The sequence below is a fragment of the Lichenostomus cassidix genome, chromosome 18 (assembly GCF_008360975.1).
Source record: "Lichenostomus cassidix isolate B80296 chromosome 18, HeHo_3.0, whole genome shotgun sequence".
NCBI classification, from domain to species: Eukaryota; Metazoa; Chordata; class Aves; order Passeriformes; family Meliphagidae; genus Lichenostomus; species Lichenostomus cassidix.
Window position 1 is genome coordinate 3,676,802 of NC_139498.1, and position 20,328 is coordinate 3,697,129.

Sequence of the window (20,328 nt, forward strand, 5' to 3'; positions counted from 1 at the left end):
TGTAAAGAAAGCACAGTTTGAAAGGACATTCAAACAGCAAAATTTCTGTAGCAACAGTAGTCTTTCCTGGCTTACACCTGCATGTAAAAAGTACACAAGTCTTAGTTCTGTAACTGACATCACAAGTGATACGTTTCATTTGCATTTCAATAAACGACAGTTCTGAACAGCAAAGCACAACTTACACATCCATCTCAGGTATTCAGTTCTACCCCAGAAAAGGAGAATGAAAGTTATTAAAATCTGGCTCAAACCCTGTAAATTTATAGAGATACCTTTCAATAGAGCTGTAACAATCTGGCAAAGGAAGAACACGTGCCCAAATTTTAGAAGTCATGCAGAAGAGAGTTTATAGAGGTGCTGCTTGAGGTCTCTGCACATGGAATGACTGGACACCCATCATGGCAGATTTTGCATTACTGAACTTCATGTACAAAAGGCTGATTTCAAATAAAACATTTAATGAAAAACAATGGTTCATTTAAACAGCTGAACTTGTTTTGGGTTTTTTTTTTGGGGGGAGGGTTTTCTTTTGTTTTTACATCTACTGTACCGTTCAAATTGTTTTTAACCAGCTTACATGGCATCTTCAAAGGTACAAATAGAAAAGGCATCTTTATAAATAGAAAACAAGGGGATTTTTTCAGCTTTTATTATAAATTGACATGACATACAAAGTTTACTGAACAGAAGTAATTTCATTACTATTTTTGGGGGGGATCACCAACTTTTTGTGCAAACAATGCTAGCCTTCTTTTAAGCATTAAGAGCATAACTGCTTAAGAAATGACATAAGCAATAATTCTAGAACTACATCTCCCCTAAAATAATCTATTTTTTTACATATGTGCACAGCTTTAGCAAATTAAAGCCAGAGAGAAATGCATGATGTACTATCCAGAGGCGTAATTAGAGTTTGCTAAAACTCAGAGAGCTGGCAATTCAAGAAGTTTGTAATGAAAAGCTGCAGTTTCCCTCTTTCCTATTTTGTACACAAAATCAGTGACTAAGAACTTAATACTGGATGACAAATCACATCCACACCATTAGTTAAATAGTCTCACAGTTAAACACATCTTAAGGACCATCAAAATCAGTATTTACATTTTATAAATTTCTGAAGACACCATTAGAAAGCTTATATACCCCTTCAACAAATAGGGAACTGCATCTCATGGTGATGGAATGAAATAAAAAACAAAAAATACCTGTATTTACAGCAGCATTGTTCCTTTATAAATAAAGAATATGAAAAATGAAATATTTTAAGGATAATAAAAAATTGAGGTGATGTCACTCAACCACAGTGCTTGCTGGAATAAAACCCATCGGTGCTGATACTGTACCAGTAGTGAAACCACTTTCCATTGGAAAAAATCTGTAAACGTATGCATAAAATGTGTTAACAGCAGTGCAAAACTGCTCAAATATAGTTTAGTCAGCATCTTAGTATCTGTATTGAATACAATACATCACAGAATACTTACATAAGAAGTGCAACACATTTTCTGGTCCAATTTTACAGTGCATTTTTCCCTCAAGAGTGGCATCTCGAAAGCCAAAGCTAAACCCACGGCCTGGCCTTGCAGTCTGTGCTCAGGCAGAACTTCCCGGCAGTCGGCGACGCCTGCAGACGAACACGAGGCTCCGGCCTTAGCATGGCACCCCAGGATGGGCGACCCCAGGCAGGAGGGGCTGCACCCAAATCCTTTCTGTAGCTGTGTAAATGTGTAATAAAAATAGAAAGGAGCTAAATGTTCAAGTTTAAAATGGTACACTGGGCGATCAATACATCAGAATTATCCACGAAACCCAAACTGCTGGTTAACCTCAAAAAGCCAAGGTGGTACTTCACTGTGTCTGGAACGTGAAAAGCCAAGATCTTTCCAAACAGGCACAAGACAAAGGAAGTGCTAAGTCTGCCAACTTTGATAATTTTTAGTGTAAAAAAAAATTGATTTGTAATTTATGATCAATTGATAAATGATTTCAAATACAAGGATCAAGGTTAAACTGTAAATAGTCAGAGGTTATTTTCACAAAAAGCTAACTGGAGAATTTCTAAATAAGAAAAGCAGAAACTGTATCCCAATCCCCTTTCCCTAATGTTTCACAACTTCATGGTAGGAAAAACAGCCAGATACAGATGCAAAAATCTTAATATAAAAACGGTTTTACATATACTTAAATTATGTAAATTCCATAAAGTTCTTAAGACACTAATTACTAAAATTACAAAAAGATTTTTATATTGCTCTTCATGCTCAAACTCTTAGAATATTGTCATTACATCACCAAAACCAATATACATGTAGTACTTGCATAAGTAACTGAATAAAAACCCTGTTTAAACAATATCCTTGTTGAAATCATTTATTTCCATCCAGCAGTGCCTGTTTGGAATCTCTCTATTTCTGTGTTAATTCTTTATAGAGCTCATGCACCCTAGAATGTCTCTCCAATGCTTGTCCGTTGAATGACAATTGACTTTTGACTTCAGAGCTTTTGCTTCTTGCTCTGTTTGGTGACACCTGAGATGCTTTCCACCTCCAAAATCCTCTCTCTCGCGGTGTTTTCACTGTATCCATTTGCTGTCCCACTTTGTTCCTCAGAAGATTCCTCATCTGTCGGGGAGGCTGATTCTCCTTTCTCCAACTTCTGCTGCATCTCTCGGAGCCTGGCCACAGCTTTGTCTATGGACATGATGCTGATGAGGTTAAAGTCATGCATGCTGACCAGGTGGAGCATAAAGTTTCGACACAAGTTCTTCTTAATGATTTTTTGTCCATAATTTTCAACAAACAGCATACAGGCATGATTCATTTGATTGTCAGCAATAAACCTGTCAAATTAGAAAGCTGTCATTATGCAAGCAGAGCATTTTCAAAAACAGAAAGATACTCTACAACATGATTTATCAATGTAACTGCAGAGATCAGCTATTAAATAGTCCCAACATCTCCAATGTTTTTTTTATTTTCAAAGCCCAAAGGCTACTAGGCACAAGAACTTCTTTAAAAGCTTAAACTCTCACAAGCTTTTTACAAATTATCCTTTAATGATCCTTTCCTAAACAACTGAGCCAACTGAATTTTAAGTATTTAGTGACTTGCAATGTAAAATGATCAACCAAATCTATACTTTATTTGTATCAAAACTAAGCACACAACATACCCGTGCTTCATCACATGAAGATTCCATAATTTCATCACTTCTTTCTCTCCTTCGTTAACATCAGAAAATTCTTCAATTTGCTGGAGATTGGGAGAAAGGATAGGAAAAGAAACAAACACCCATCAGAACTGCATGTCTGCTGCCAAGCAGTGAGAGCATACTCAAAATTCAACTTATACACAAAAATATATCTAGAAAATTCAGACTCTGCAGTCAAAAAAGTTAGGAAAATGTCATTTCATATGGAGACTTGTGATGATGAATTATATCCTTACTATACACAGCCCAAACTGTGTGCTCCTGATTCCAGCATCTCCTCTTTGAAGGAGAAAACCAGCTACAAACAATGAAAACTTGAACACAGGAGGACTGAACTAACTTTGCAAACTGAAGGTATACTTGAAAAAACAAACTCGGATTCCATGAATTTCCATCCATAATAGCTCAGCAAAATTTTCTGCTCTTAAAACGCAGAATTTCCACAATGTACACCCAACTATTCCCTAAACCAACTGCAAATCATCTTTTAAAAACCACAATCCACTTAAAATGACTTTGTAGGAATGGGATAATTACAGTAATGGTTTTCTCCCGAAGCCACTCCGGGTCCTTCTCATCCTCACTGTCCACCTCCATCTCCTGGGGACGGAGGGGCAGACAGGTGTCACTGTGGAAGTAGAGCCGGTTGTGCCCACTGCTGTACGTCCGCTGCTGCTCCACCTCTCCATCCTCAGACTCCAGGAACTCAGACATGCTCGCTTTCGTGCGCTTTGGCCTGGCAAAGGAGAGGTAACTGCTCTCACCATCACATCAGAGATGCAAATACTGACAACTGTCAGTGATTAATACCAATTATTTTAAGATATAGTGTGCAAAAATGTTGGGGGGGTGGAATCTCCAGCAATGAAATAATCCCAAATAAAAATACAACAGTTCCTGACCCAACCCTTCAAACTTCACCTTCCGGAGAAGAAAAGTTTTAGGGTTAGGCAGTTAAAGAGAGCTACATTGTTATGAATGGATATCTCAACTGAAAAGATGCAGAAAAATCATGGGTGGCAATATCATCCTTCAGTTACATTTTATTTAGTCGTAACAGTGAAATTTAGCACTGTGTATATGCACCTACAGATTTATAAACCCCAAGCTTCACAAATCTGGTTCACAGGCCACAATCCACCAAGAGGCCTTGTTTCCCAGCTCCCTACCTGCAAACCAGTATGTGTGTGATTGGAGTTCTTTTGACAGGCCCGTTGCGGCTGAAGGCAAAGCCAGGCTGGCGATGGATGTCCTGGGGGTTTCCTGCATAGGAGCCATCGTAGCACTCATTGATGGACACATCTATCCGAGCACCTTTTGGATGATACTGACACACAATTGCAAATACACTTAGCAGACAGTAATGGCAATGCCTCAGGAGGTTAAAACAAGTAACTTTTAAATTCTGAATACCTTAAATATCACCCGTCAATAACCTGAGATAGCTCTAAGTTTCCTTCCACAACACCCAAACAATTTTTAACCTCTAGATGCAAATTATACTAATGCTTACTTGCTCTGTACTGTTTTACTGTTTTGTATAAAACCACTCAGAACTAATTATAAAATGAAGGAAAATATCAGCAACACACTGCTAGCAAGAACATTTCTAAACTTCCTAAAGCTTCAAGAGACTTCCAACCAAGTATAATTACATTGCTTTCTACATCAAAGCATGCAAAAACAGTAGCTACAGTCAGAATTCATCCTCCAGTGATCAGCATTATTTAATATATTTATATTTAAAAAATGAAAGAAAATAATTTCCCACAATACTTCCCCTTCATGTATCACACTAACATTCACAGAAAGCAGCTCCTAACCTGTACACAGAGTCCTACAACTTACTAAGCTGGAAACAGAATCCCTGCATTTGTAGTATCTGTGACACACTGCACAGTGCTTCATAGTGCTGAAAGATTACTTACAAAAAGATACAAAAAGACTACTTACAACATAATTAAAGATAAATCTGCTGTGGCAGAGTTTCAGATGTTTGAGTAAACTATAGAGTTTCCGACAGTTCAGTGTGCACCAGGGGCAGTGCAGGTCGTCTCGAGCCTCAGTCTGCTGCCTCGTGTTGTTGTTGTAAAGGAACTGATGCAAAGAGAGGAACAGGCAGAGCAGCATTAGCACCAAAGGAGTTTCATTCATTAACCTCCCAACCTCCAAAACCACATTGGCTATCATTTCAGCAATAGAAACATCTTGGGAACACTACATCAGCTCAGTGTATTGTAACATTGGTATTTCAAGAATTTCTTCCCCTAGGACACCCACCTGTCCCCCATCCAGATGTCTAACAAGGAATGTTCTTTGTCATTCAGAACATCAAATGTGCCCCCAGGAAGATTACCTTTCTAAAATACTTCTGTAAAGAGGAGCCTGTGGAATGGCTTTCAGCCTGTGAATTTGAGACTCTTTAAGGCATCCACTAAAAGGGCAAATGGAAATTTCCACCCAGCTCCCAAGTGAATATTTTAATTCTGTACAGCATTTAGATTCTGGTGTTTTTCCTCTAATGATCATTTTCAATACCTGGTAAAATATTCGCAACTTCTGTCGAGGTTCATTTAAAACATCTCTCTCTTTTCTTGTTTGAAGGTCTGTCGGCAAGGATTCTTTCACAGCTGAAAAAAAACACATGCAGACACACATTTCTTTGGTGGAGAGGAACAGACAGACGTTGTTTCTTACCCAAGTATGGAAGTTCTGAGCAGAGCACTGCTGCTGAAGGAAACAGGCTACTCGAGTGTCCTTTGACATAAGTAGCTCCTACCAGCAACAAGGAAGCCTTGATGCTCAGTTTCCTCCACAAACCTAAAGGCAAACCAACCACTAGCAAAAGATTGCCTCCAGTTTTGGAGAATCCTTCAGACAACTTAGAAATGGTCAGCTAAAATGCGACATTTTTCTTACTCCATTAAATCAGAGAATTCTTTATGTATAGCTAAAAGCAGGTGTGGCTGGGAAATAAAACCATCACTGCTTTCAGACTGCTGCATTCAAACACATCATTTGATTTCAGAAGTTCTACAAGTCACTTAACAGAAATAAATAATCAGAAAATATTTATCTGAAGCTTTAACTCTTGAACACTTCCTATTTGTGTGTGTAATGGCACAGCTCAGTTGCTTCTGAGTTTCTTCCATACACTTTAATCTCAATAATATTATTTGATTTCATAGAATTAACAAGAAACCTCACAAACTAAACAGGTTTACAAAGCTACCATCAAGAGAAACCAAATAATGACCCTACTTGCTTCTGAATGGTGAAAAAGATGGGAAAACGAGGCTCAACTCTATTGACATAAGATCTTTTAGAAGATATGCTTAGCTCATATTTAGTATTTTGGAGAAGAATGGAAATTTTATCTTCTTTCTGTATGAAAAAGAGAGGAGGCCTGACACTTTGCCTGCACCACATCAGAGAAATCACAATTCCACGGCTCAGTTACTTTCAGAACTTTGTAATTACAGCAAAGTTTAAGCTGCCATATTTAGAAAATCTTTGATGTCTTTATTCCACTGGTCTCCCTTGGGAAATACGCCAAAGTAAAATGACAACAGCAAATTTATATACCATTGGGAAAGATGTACTGGATCTTTAACGATCAGAATCTCTGACAGAATTTCCTACTATTTTACTTCCCTTCCACTTTCTATTCTGAGCAAGAAGCCATATGGTCTAGAATATCCCATTGGCCAGTTTGGGTCAGCTGTCCTGGCTGTGCCTCCTCCCAGCTCCTTGTGTCCTCCAGCCTCCTTGATGGTGGGGTGGTGTGAGAAGCTGCAAAGTCCTTGATTTAGTCTAAACACTGCTTAGCAACAACTAAAACATCAGTGTTATCAACATTATTCTTATCCTAAATCCAAAACACAACACTGTACCAGCCACTGAGAAGAAAATTAACTCTATTTCACCTGAAACCAGGGCACCTGTAAGTCCAAAAACTTATTGAACAGTAATTGGAGTGAGTAGGGCAAACCAGACAATCCTAGAAATCCTACTGAGTTGCTGCGATATATTTCACAGCAGGATTTATAATCATTGTATATAATTACTTCAATAATGCCATGCTTTTAACGTTTATAAAATTACAAAATAAGGGATGCAACAAAGCCCACTCATTTTTGCTTTTTCCTGTTGAAAATAACCTGAAGCAGCTGCACCAGTGAGCCCTAAGCACACAAGGGATGGCTATTCAGCAGCAAAACTAAAGTTTGCTTACCTATAGTCTGAGTAGGTTTAACAGAATTGGGCTTGTTTTCTTGAGGGAGGCTTTCAGAATTTCGTGTTGCAAGAGGCTTAGCTATAGGAGCTGTAGACTTGTCATTTGTGTCTCCTGTCCAGCGAAGAGTAAACTGAAGTGTAGGTCCCTGAGAAAATGTTTCAAATGGAGGCAACCTCTGGAGAGCAGGGGGAAATAAAAAATCCCAGCAGAATTAGTGTCTTCACAAAAACAATCGTGAGAAAATATTCACAGAATGTAGACTGATGTAATTTATTTTAATCTAGGTAAAAGGTGAACGGGACAATTGAGCATATAACTGTATTTTTACTATTTAATGTGGATCATCTCTGCTTTTTTCATAACTATATCATCATGTTGAGACAAATACTTTGCAACCATCTGGAATCTTCGTGTTCTTCTCTTCAGTCACTTACAACTCATACTCTCCCAGGACATGTGAGCATGACTATGTAAGCACATATAGTCATTGCAGTCACTGAGTGTTGATTCACCTCAGTGAACAATTTCTCGTTTTTCAACCCTTCCCCCTACACCAATATATTCTCTTATTTTCATCACTATATTTTATCAGCATTCTCTTAAGGTATGTAGGATCACACTTGTGAAATCTCTGGGTTCCTCTTTCTAACCCTTAAATATTCTGCAGTTTGCTCCTTTTTATGTCCATCTTGCTAGAACAGCATTTAAAGTGCCTGATTTTCTAGGTCAGAAATTCAGATGTCACTGAAAGAGACAGCTGCCATACTTGCAGTAGTTAACATCTGTTTGTATTAATGACCCAGTGTAACCAAAGCTTTCTAAACTGAGAGCTAAATTAAAACTTATGTCCATACATTCCCAAAGAGAATTATTTCCTGTTCAATTCAATCCATTTTTAGAGGAACAGTCACTGATTGCACTTAAAGCTAACTTCCAACTTTATCCAGATAATTTTATGTGAATACAGAGCTCTTGGCCACTAAAACAATCCATACTTTCCCATCCAGAATCGTTTCCCATGTTGCTCTTTTCTTGCTAATGGGACACTCTTCCATTTCCTGCATGGCCACTTCATATTCCCCATCCAGAAGTTGCAAGCGCCTGTCAAGACAAAACATGTATTATGTGTAAAAAGGCTCTTCTTTATTGTTTGACTATTAAAATGTACAATTTCACAGTAATTAAATTTCCATGAAGCCAAAGGCATATTTTCAGGCAAATTTATTTAACTAGATGTGAATCTTAGGCAAACATCATCCACAACAAAGAAAAAGGTTTTGAACTACCTGGAGTGCTCTATGATATTGACACCTAAGTTCACCCCACTCCACCTTCTTCGAAATACATTACGAAGTGTCATGATAAGAAATAATTAAACCACATGATAGAGCAAGCCTGTGACAATTTTAATTACTTGTTTGATTGCCCTGTAGTGATGGAGAACTGATGTCTTCTGTAGCTGCCAGCAGAATAAGATCTGTGACTACATCAGCAACAGTCTGAGCATGGAACAGAAGGTAAGCAGTAAGGGCATTTCAGAGACCTTTTCTTTGTTTTACTTTTTAATTATGCTGTTACTGATCTTGAACAGAACCACAGAAATCACATCTGTCAAAAAACTGGCAAGAAACAGACAAACGGATGCAAATTAACAGGACAATATTCAAGTTCACAGATGGGAATTATTTACAATAATCACTGAACAGGTCTCAGTATAAAATGTGTAATGAAACCTGTAGGATTTTAAAAAAAGAAACACAACAAGCCTAAATTCTTATTGTAAATAACAACTAAAAGGCAGCCAAAGACAACCTACACTATAACAAAGAACATATTAAGTTTCTTATCAAACAAATTTCTAATAATTAATGGAAGCTGTATTTGTTTTTAGTAACATTACCTGTTTTTATCAAACACAGTCATTTGTGCTACAAATGTCTTTTCCCCATCTTCACGATTTGAAGAGTTTCTTTTTCTTCTAGCTGGAAGCTCCTCATTGACATCTGCACATGAGAAAAATGGTATTCAATCATTCTATAAGCACAGATTCAAGAGATCAAACACTCTCTTATTCACTCACAAATATAACTTGCTGTTGATTGAGTCAGGTGTGCCATGCAATAGAGGACAATGCAATGAAAAGAGCACTTAGCTTAACAGTAATCATACTTTAGGTATGTTCTCATGTATTTATAGTTTCATCGTATTATTCTGTCAGCATAAAGAATTTGGGATTTGATCGTCCTCCTCTTGTGGCTATAAAGTAGTGAGAAATAAAGTTTTTCATTCTACATGCACTCTCCAAGGCTGTAACATTTGTGTTTTAACATGTCTCAGTAAGATTAAGAAAACAGGTTTTAAAAATTTGCTATTGGGCTACCTCCTCTATTGGCTTGTCATTTATTTTTGCTGAGAGACACTGATAGCACCTACAGTTGAGTCAGTAGTGACCAGTGTTGGTGTAGGAATAACGATACTCTCAGTGACCACAGGGCTCTCCTGCACTATCCACCCTCCAACAATGCTGCCTCACACCTTCACCATCACATTAGGAACAACTGGTGTTGAATTTACACAAAAACAGAAGCACAGCTTCTAGCTACCAGCTGAATTTCAGCCCCATCTCAAAAGAGGCTGCCAACAAATAAAAGCTCAAATACTCAGTTATTATTGACCCTTGTCACAGTGTGACCTACACTGCACATCAAGATAACTCTATATGTGCCCACCAGATAAACCTTGCAAAAGCAGATTTAAAGGTTGAATTTACCAATGTTTTCGTTAGTTTCGCCATTCATCAGTCCATTAAACTCTCTCCTTCCTGGGCGAGTGACTCTGAATAACAATGAGTAAGACTTCACCATATGGCTGTTGCTTGGTTCAAACTCATTGCTGGAAACTGCAAGTGATGGGAAGTTGCCTGGTTTTATTTGGCTGAGGTCTGGGTTTAAAGGCACCTGCTTTTTACCTGTAGGAACCTGTCTTATTGGACAACTGACATCCTGCAGCAAAACAAGAAAGATAAGGTTAGGCTTTTTAGACTTCAAAGTAAAGATATTAAGCGTTTAAATCTATGTATTTCTGAATTGTATTTGTTCTGCCAACTTTTTAAAAATAAGCCTTGTAACAGATATAAATAAAAAAGTCTGGAACAATCCCAGATTTTAAATGCAAACCCAGATACTCATAAGCATAAATAAAACTGGCATTCTATAACCCCTTCTGGCAGCAGCCATCTTCCTCTATGTGATTAAAATAACACTAACATGAAGCACTTAGAAAGATTGTACAACAGCCATTAATACTAATTTAATTCTGTTTACCTGAAGAAATTAAATGTTTTGGTTATATGTATATATATATATATATTTCAAGGGCTTCTATCCTCTCTTTGCAATATTTCAAAGTGCACTTTGTGCTATCTGTGAGATAAAGAATCACTTACCTAGGATTTATTTTATTTAGTACCTCTCAAAGAGATCACTGAACATTGTGTAGAATTGGGAAAATAAGACAAGATGGCCTAAACATGAAACTAGCAGCAAAACATTTGGAGTAACTATTAGCACCTCCTGATCTCACCATATTTATTCATACTGTAACAATTAACAAAATTGGCTAAAAACAATGTTCTTAAAAACATGTCAAATCAGCTTAGCATTCTTAGGGAAGACAACATAGTTCTGACTGCAAATCTTTCCCTTTCCAAAAAAAACTTAAGCATTACTGAGACCCCCATATTCCCATTATTGTGAAAATAATTCGCCAACTGACGTGAAATAAGCACAGCTAAAACTGCAAGCAAATGCAAAGATGCTTTAAAAATAAATATAAAATTGCTTATGATTCATGGTAGCTAAAATCTGCAATGATTGAAATTATCAAATTAAAAACCACCAGTACAGAAAAAGCAAGTAAACATTTTGCTTTAATATACACTAATAGTTTGTCAAATAATTTTTACCTTTCGTTTCTTGTGGCAAACTTTCACCAGCAGTACTTCCAAGGTTACAGAATTTTGTTCATTCTCTGAGTTTTGTGATGGCTTATCTAAACAGAAAAGTATTTTAAGTTCTGAAAAAGCAAAGATCTATTCAATGATATAAATCCCTCTGTAATTACTTTTTAACCACAGGCACCGTCAGGTACAAAGACCTCTAACCACATTCTTAGTTTCAATTCTCCCCAAACTTACTACAAATTTCTACTTGAGAATATTTCCTAATTATTCTCATGTTAGCAAATTAAAAGGCATAGCTGATCTCTAAAGTTTAGAAGAACAAGCTTGCTACCTTTTTATATAACAGAAAAGTTATGGGTATATTTAAGGACAGTCAAAACACACTAATTACAGATGAGTCAAATTATTTTTGCAATTTTTTTCTTTACAGCTTGCAAGCCTAAAATTTGGGTTTAAGACTCAGATGCTATCATCTAGGAAAAAAAAATTAAAATCACCCCAAACCTTAAACACTATGCAAGGTTAAATATAGGCACAATAGCTGTTAAAGGACTCTTAAAAGAACCTGGAAAAAAAAGTCTTAAAAAATAAGACTTGGTTTCAGAGACTGCACAATAAATTTCCTAGAGCCTGGAACCTTCAAGGCAACTGCTGCCAGCACTGTGATCAGCAATGCCAACCAAAAAATCAGAAATATTTTATTTTAATGGATGAACACCTTTTGCTCTTAGAGCAACAGAACTCTTCGCTCTGGTCTGTGAAGTCCAATATTCCAGTTTCAAGAGGCAAATCTTTATGCATTTGAAAGACACCATGGAATGACTTCAAGTCACTAAAATGGGCTTTGCGTGGCTTTTAAATCATTGACATGGCCTTTCCTTCATTTCTAGACTCAATTTGACAAATTTTTTTGTTACACTTCTATTTTAAACTAGAAACCACTGAATCTTCCAACTATTTGAGGGCTGTGGGTCTTTTTAAAGCTATTTCAAACACCAAAGATACACTGCCAGAAAATCACATTTTTCAGGAAAGAATCACTTTCCTCAACGTCTGTTTCAGTTTGACTAGATCAGATGACTAGAAGTATTTCTCCAAATCACAGTTTTGACTAAAATCCTGAAGGCTTATCTTCTTAGCATCACAATTACACAGTAACATTTTTAAAGCACTACTGAATTATAACTAATGATACAGGCTGAACAAGTAAATTAAAACCTGCATCCAAACAGCAGATTAAAAGCATTCAAATATTCCCCTCACGGATCCCTACTAATTTCAAAGGTGTTATACAAATTACCAGTGTAATGAATGAATTGGCAAACATACCATTTTTATGGAAGAACCCAGTAAATGTAAGTTGCAAATGAGCAGACAAGCTAAACAAAGGAAAAAAAAAAGGAAATGTTAGAACAAATCAGTGTTTTCTTCTCACAGCAACCACTCCACTGATGTTTTCAGTTTAAAATAAGTATTCATAAACCTAGATTTCAAAGGGTCTCAAAACCACTTAGTATTTCTGAAGTACATATTGAACAAAATATCATCTGTCCCACTACACCACCCGACACAATTCTGTGCACCTTCACTTCTCAGACAGATACTTGACACTCCACACTTATTTTTAAAATTAACAATAACATTCCCAAGAGCAAGTAAGTATCTTGCTTCTAATAATGACTCTTTATCACTTTTACTTTTTCCATCGAAAGGACTTTTGGTTTAGCCCATGCAAATGATGCATGTGCTCATTTGTATCTCCATGCACAAATAAACAGCAGGACAATACCTGTGAGATTCTTGTTCTCCCTTCATTTTCTCTACTTTTGATAACATGTCATCTACTTTGAATGTTTTCCTGTGAGGAAAAAGCAAAAAGAATAGTTTTACACAGCCACTATACCCACAACTTAGAGCAAGAAAATTTATTCAGCCTGAACTTTGACTCAGTTTTCCACCTAAAATTGTCTGTATATACTATTTTAGCCTTCTCTTCAGAAAACACCCTTTATACACCACATATATACTTTTTAGACCTAGTATCATGCCTGAGTTGTAAGAGACACAACTGCTTCTCAATGAGTATCAAAAATAATACAATGAATTAAATGCAGACCTTGCAACAGTAATCCTACTGCTCATAAGAAGTTTCATTTAACAGCAACATACTGAAGCCCTTGCAATGAACACGTTTAACCACATTTCAGCTTTGTTAAAGTAGATCTTCCTGTTTTAGTGACACATACCAGGAATTGACATGTCAGCCCTTCAATCATTACTATTTTAATCTTGATCATAATAATGAAAAACCCTTAAAACCTTATAGAATGAAAGAGTTAAAAACCTAATTAAAACCCCAAACCCTTATTTCTCCACCCATTTCTATTAAATGGACACTGCAAAGAACAATGAATTCTAAAGCCACTTTTGGAGCACACTCACAGGAAACAAGGGGACAATGACAACCAATGACAACAATGTCACAGAGAATAATCACTTCAAATCATTCCTCTCTGTAATTCTGACATCAGTCTGTTCATGCTCATATGTTCAGCCTGTTCTACCATACATACAATTTCATGTTCATTGCTAAATAAAGCTCACTCATGAGCAGAAGCTATTCAACACGTTACAGAATAGTCCTTCCCTTTTTCATTAAAGGAAAGTTAATGCTTGGATCTAGAGGCCCACAAAAATTGCACTTGACCACAGTGACAACACAGGAGTGCGAGGGCATCTTTCCTTTACATTTATACCTTAGAAGAAGGCAGGAAGAAGAACATAAACAGTTGCCAAACACTGGATTTCTTGCAGGGGGAACAACAACAACGTGCTCTGGGGAAGTGGGAAACATTTGTCTACAGAAATATCCTGACTGAAGAAACACTGATGTCACACTGTCCACAGTCAACACGTAATGCTTGAGAATGATTGAGTTACACATCAGGCAGTGACTCAACAGCAACACTGGGCAACAAAAACTACAGGGCTGTACTCAGATAACAAGGAGAAAAACAATTAGCATTTGTGTAGTAAACAATCACTGATTCAAAGCTCTACTCAGCCCAAGATTCACACATATGGCAGACTGAAGAACTGACTCACCTACACTAAAACGTGGGATTGTTAAAAGGAACATTGCAGTGCTCAGCTTTAAAGCAAGAGATGTTAAGATCAGAGCAATTTGTTAAAAGTTTCAGATTCCAAGGTAAAAACGTCTCTGCATGCTCTTTGCTCCAGCTCATCAAAATCAGCTACTGTTCTGCAGAACAGTAAGTTTAGAGGGCTTTCTCCAGACTGAGGAATTGCTTAAAACACATTTAGACCAAAGTTATGTCATGACTGGAATAGGAGCCAAACATGATCCCAGAATGGGGGAAAGTTAACAATCTTTCATAAAATATACTAATATCTGACACAGCTTGCATTTAATATGCAACCATTATTGATCCAAAAAGAACAGTGGCACAACCTTTGCTAAATCCAGGCTCAGGTTAGTAAAACAAGAGAGTCCTCCTAAAAAAAAAATCTTTCAGAGCAACTAAAAATAGCAACCAAGAAAAAACTTTTACCTTTGAAGTTAACTTTTAAGAGCAGAAATTCCTTTAAAATGAACTACTATTTATGTTACCATGTTCCCGTGCAAAACAGACAAAATTAAGTTTTTGTAACAACCATCCCTCACACTGAGGATTTTCAAGACAGCATTTACTTGTGTAACAAGTATGTGCATCTTGTGCATTCCTTTCTCCACCCACTCTTATTCCAGACAAGGAAAGTAACAATTAGCAAAGTGTTAGAAGTCACATCGTAGCATGCCATTATTTTGCCAATAAATAATTATTCCTTTATCCAAATACTGTATGTCAAGCAATTTTATTAGCAGTAACTTCTTTCCAACACCATCATTTGGTCTAAAAATATACTAACACCTGAAGACAGACCCAGAGGCAGACAGTCCAGTTCAGTTCTCCATCAAGTATCAGCTAACCAAAGCTCATCACCTCTCCAATAAGCAGCAACTTCAATATCTTTTTAGCCCAGGTTGACACATGCCCATTAACTATTCCCTAAGACCATTTTCCTATGCTCTAAACATTCTACCAACAGAACACTTTCAGGTAATATACACATTACAATCAGCAAAAAATTAATGTAAGTTATAAGCAAGATCTTTCTGTTGTACAATTCTAGTTAGAAAAATCAAATCACAAACAAAAACCCCACCCTGAAAATAATTTTTAAAAATTTGCTTCTTTCTTTAAAATAAGCAAAAAAATCTATTTTGGTAACTTTCATTAAAAAAAAGTAAGCTGCAAATTCAAGTTTAAAAAAAAAAAAAAAATCAATCAAAATCTGATCATTACCTGTCCTAAGTATCGGAAGGTGAATGTTATGGATTCAGTTTTAAGAAAAACTGTATATTGTGGCATTAAAACTCATAGCAAGAACATTAAACAACATCCAAGAGATCCAACAGTGCAATAAAATAGCTCCTTTAATTAAAATAAAAGTACGCAAATTCTATTTATCAACAGATAATGCAAATATTATCTCCCTTAGATATAAATACGAAGTTTAAATTAGAATTGCCTGCATAATCACATTTTGTTGCATATCTGTTGTACTTAAGTCCCACAGCAACTGTTTCCAAGCGATAAGAACTTTAGTGCTAAAATATTATAAACTCAATGTTCAGGTTACACAAAAGAAAAATCTCCAAGCTGTAACAAATGATTTTCAGTGAAGAGGAAGTAACTGAAAGGGCCTTGTGATTCTGCTAATAAATAATGTACACTGCACTTGTCCCTCTGCAGTGTTTCTATGTTTTCAGGTCCATTGACAGGCAGCTGAGCACCTCACATGACAGGAATGACTGTTTTGCAGTATCAAAACTGAAGCCCATCTCTCAGGTATATCCAATTCAAAGCAACCTTTTTAAAGTACTTGCTGGAGTCCTTGTAAAATACTATAAATAGATCTCCTTAATTTTTCAGCTTTTAAAATAACTACAGAAATAATTACTGGATTCTTTCAAGACTAATTAACAAAACAAATAGTTTTGTATTTGGGTTTTGGTTTTTCCTAAAACAAGTGCTTAGGTTACAGTTTAAAATAAAATGTTTCATATGCTTATGATTGAGCACCATTGATTACAACAGATGGGATGTAATACAGTTTATGTTTGTTTCTTTAGTAAGTTTTCCTTCAAAATAGAAAATGAACGTGGGAGAATTAATTAGGATTCTGCAGACAGTTCTCCACATTTGAATACTCCCAGTATTGATGGAAGTCACATGGATAAAGCTACACATACTCTTAACATTGCAAAAAATCTTTTAAGTCTCAGAAATCAACTGTACACTGATGTATGCATTTGAAAGTTTTTTAAAAAGAAAACAGGAAGTCACCTTCCACTGTTTTTTGGACTTCTGCTACTTGGTGAACATTTTAGACTTACTTTACAAAAACAATTTTACCTTTTGATATTTGTTCGGGAGTTTCTGTGGGACATATAAGTGAGAGTTCTGTGCAAAAATATTGGCTGCAGGGGGGAAAAAAAAAAGAAAAAGGTTATGCTTTAATTAAAATTTTCTTCAAGTCCAAATTAAAGGAATGATAAAACCAATTACTCACTGCTATTAGATTCCGGGTACGTAGAAATCTGTATATCTGTGTTGGTTCTAAGAAAAAGGAACATGTGTTATCCAATGTAACTTCTACCTCCAGAAAGACAGTCTTATAATGATAAAAAGTATCTTGGTATGGTGATTACTTAGAAACAATTATCACAATGTCATTAAGTGAAGCATCACAATGTCCAAGTAACTCTAAGTTACCACGTTCAAGGTTACTTCACCAACTCTACAACACAAAGCAACTTCTTGTTTAAGATGCCACAAATCAGGGGTCACAACTCAACTCTGACTTCTCTCACTTTCCACAAAATGTGTTTCTTACAGGCTTTATATCATGAAAGGGCAGAAAAAATGCCTCAACATATCACAACCTATGGTCCAATAGGTAAGTTTTCCTCATGAAGTTAATGAACACATCTGCTGCAATACCGAGATAGCACAATAAATTTACACAGTCGGACAATTTGGTATCTGATTTCTTTACACTTCTGGCAAGTACCAAGGTCATTGCAGTAGGTACCAAAACAAGAACGGGGACCATCAATTGACTGTGATCCATTATGGATTGTTCTAAGCTGGGAAATTAATGTTGTTTTTAGTAAAGCAACTACTGTTTCCAAGTGCAAAAGGAGGGAAGATAACTCAGCCGTTCACATAATAGACACTAAAGCACAGCATCATCTCAAACAGGTCTGAGAACCAATGATCAAAGGACCAAAATTTGCCTACAGACAACAGCACCTTCAGTTTAGTTTTAACCAATTCAGGTAAATCAGGACAAGAAAGAGTTTGTCTGGATCAGGTTATTTTTAACAAGAATGCCAAACTAAACTGAAATACACCCTATTTGAACTGAAATAAAAGCCAACTTCACTAAGTAACCTCAGCAAGAAACTTACAAATAACTTGATAAAACACATCAAGTGGAGAGAAAAAAGAGAATGGACAATGCTTTGATGCCCATGCTAAGGCTGGTAACACTGCTTCCATTTCCCACATAAAGAAAACAAACTTTATTTGTAAATAAATGTAAAATTTTATTTTTACGTGACTGCAAAACATTTATTTCAAATAGCTGGAAATCTCATTGTGTGGAATTCTGCAGTTAGAATTAGGGACAGCTTTTTATATCCTTTACTCTTTTTTAAAGATATCATTCTGCCTTATTTCTACAGTTAGGAATTTAAGACCCCCATAGAATCTGTTACTAGAGATGCATTACTGTTAGAGAATGAAATCTTAAAATGATCACAGTATTTCCTTTTAGAAGCCTGATGAAAGCCAGTAAAATTCTACTTCATGCAAATTATCGTAACAAAATCTGTATTTTTCAAATCAAGATGAAAGAAAGAAGTTAAGAAATGTGCTCTCTGCCACAAAGTGAAAATACAGAGTAATCACAACTTTTAAAAAACATCCCAGGTTTTTTAGTCTCAAAAAACCCATGACATAATTATAATTTCCTAATGTATGGAAACATTAAGTTACATTCACAGGGATGTAATTTAATTTAAAGGCAGTTCATTGCTGCTTCAACTTTAGTTTTCCCAAGTGGAAAAATTCTGAAACACACTCTTCAACCTGCAGAGAGACATATGTTTCACAGGTCTCTATTACGCAGCAGAAGCTTAAAATAAATCTTTTATCTTTTCCTAGCATATGACCTTGAAAAGGGACAAAAACAGTTAGGAAGAATGTGATTCCACACTACACGTGTCAGGATTTTTTTAACGCAGTATTTACTTATTGCAGTTTTCCCACGATATTCGCACTACAGGGTTAACATATTATGTACATATATATGTACATCTACACTGCAGCTTCCTCCTGATCCCCACCTGCACAGCTCTGTGCTTCCCTTGTCTGACACACTTGAGCCACAGGCAGGGGAATTTTTTCCACCTCGAGCACTGACACTGGGCAAAGCTCTAAGAACTCAAGTTTGCCACTTGACCCATTTGCAGCACAGTATTTACTGAACACAGAGTGCTGTTAAAAGGACTGAGGTTCAAAGAGCCACACATTATTCAAGACACCACCAAAAACTCCAACACTGTCACTGTCTACGGCAAGTGTGAGCACTGACAGCACCAATCCCAAAACAGGATCATGTCTTCAAGTAGGAGATTAAAAATTCCTTTCAAATCCTGGCAATTGCACAGAAATCTTTTAGTACAACTTAATTTTACTGCTCCGTTGTGCTTTTAAACCAGATTTCCACAAACAACTTTCTGGTGCATTCAGGGGGATTCTCCTCCTAACTGAAACTGCCACAGGGGGGGATGCCTGGGTCACAAAGGTCAATTTCCAATACGAAACGTCGACTAAGGGAAAATTATTGCCAGACAAAGAAAAACCAAGTACAGTGAAGTCTTAATCGCATCCTGCCCCCTGAAAGGGGCTCGACAGGCAGAGGCCAAAGAGGAAAGGGCCCCCTCGCCCCTCACTGCCCAGAGCCCCCAGGGGCTGCTGGAGGAGGGAAGGGAACCAGCCGCCCCGAAAGCCTGATGGGAAGTGCTGCTGAGAACCAAGTTCATCGCACACACACACCCCCGCCCTCCGCCCCGCCAGCCCCGGGCGCCTCTCGCCGCCCTCCCGCACACCGGCCCCGTTCCCCGCGCTTCCGCCCGGGCCCCGCCGGCCCCCGCCTCGCTCCCTCCCTCCATCCCCCGGCCGTGTTTACCCCCGGAAGCCCCTGCTCCCCACAGCCCTCCCCTCCTCCTCCTCCCGCCCTTTCCGCGGCGGCCCGGGCCGGTCCCGCCGACTCGGCCCCCACTTCTTCCTCCGACCCGGTGCTCACTCTCGAAGGCCTGAAGAAAGAGGTCGTGGTCGGCCTGGATCTGCTCCATCTTCGGCTTCTTCACGGGGGGCAGCGCCGCTGCCGCCGCCGCCGCTGCCGAGGAGGCCGAGGAGCCGCCTGAGTAACCGCTGCCGCCTCCGCCGCCGCCACCGCCCGCGGCACCGCCGGATTTGCCGCCGGGAGCCGCCGCCGCGGCGGAGCCCCCGAACCCGCCGCCTCCTCCGCCGCCACCTCCTCCTCCGGCGGCGCCGCCAGCGGAGCCCGAGCTGGGCCCCGCTCCTCCACCGTGCTTCTGAGGAGCCATGGGGGTGGCCCCGGGCGGGCCCCGGCGGGACGGAGACCGAGCGGGGCGGGCAGGGCCGGCCGGGGCGGGTGCGTGAGGCGGGGGGGGGACGCGCCGCGCTCCAACTCCGCCAAGTCTCCTCCGCCCCGCTCCCCTCAGCGCCGCGGCCGCCGAGCCCGACCGCCGCCGCGCGCC

At 38.3% G+C, this 20,328-nt stretch overlaps 1 protein-coding gene across 2 annotated transcripts; it reads right to left on the minus strand.

The window, feature by feature from the left end:
- Positions 1-441: 441 nt before the first annotated feature.
- SUZ12 (SUZ12 polycomb repressive complex 2 subunit) lies at positions 442-20,328 on the minus strand. Of its 2 annotated transcripts, XR_014855572.1 has the most exons (17): positions 19,851-20,328; positions 17,049-17,095; positions 16,892-16,956; positions 13,201-13,269; positions 12,741-12,790; positions 11,415-11,500; positions 10,221-10,452; positions 9,351-9,453; positions 8,446-8,551; positions 7,448-7,625; positions 5,752-5,843; positions 5,167-5,310; positions 4,383-4,540; positions 3,751-3,949; positions 3,175-3,254; positions 1,488-2,842; positions 442-1,378 (listed from the first exon to the last, which is right to left on the minus strand). XR_014855572.1 is itself a non-coding variant. In XM_085077558.1 (16 exons), the coding sequence occupies exons 1-16, from the start codon at positions 20,152-20,154 to the stop codon at positions 2,497-2,499; spliced, it is 2,259 nt and encodes a 752-aa protein (XP_084933684.1). In that variant the 5' UTR covers positions 20,155-20,328; the 3' UTR covers positions 442-2,496. The 2 variants fall into 2 exon arrangements, 1 of the variants encoding a protein (XP_084933684.1); XM_085077558.1 differs by having other exon boundaries at positions 442-2,842.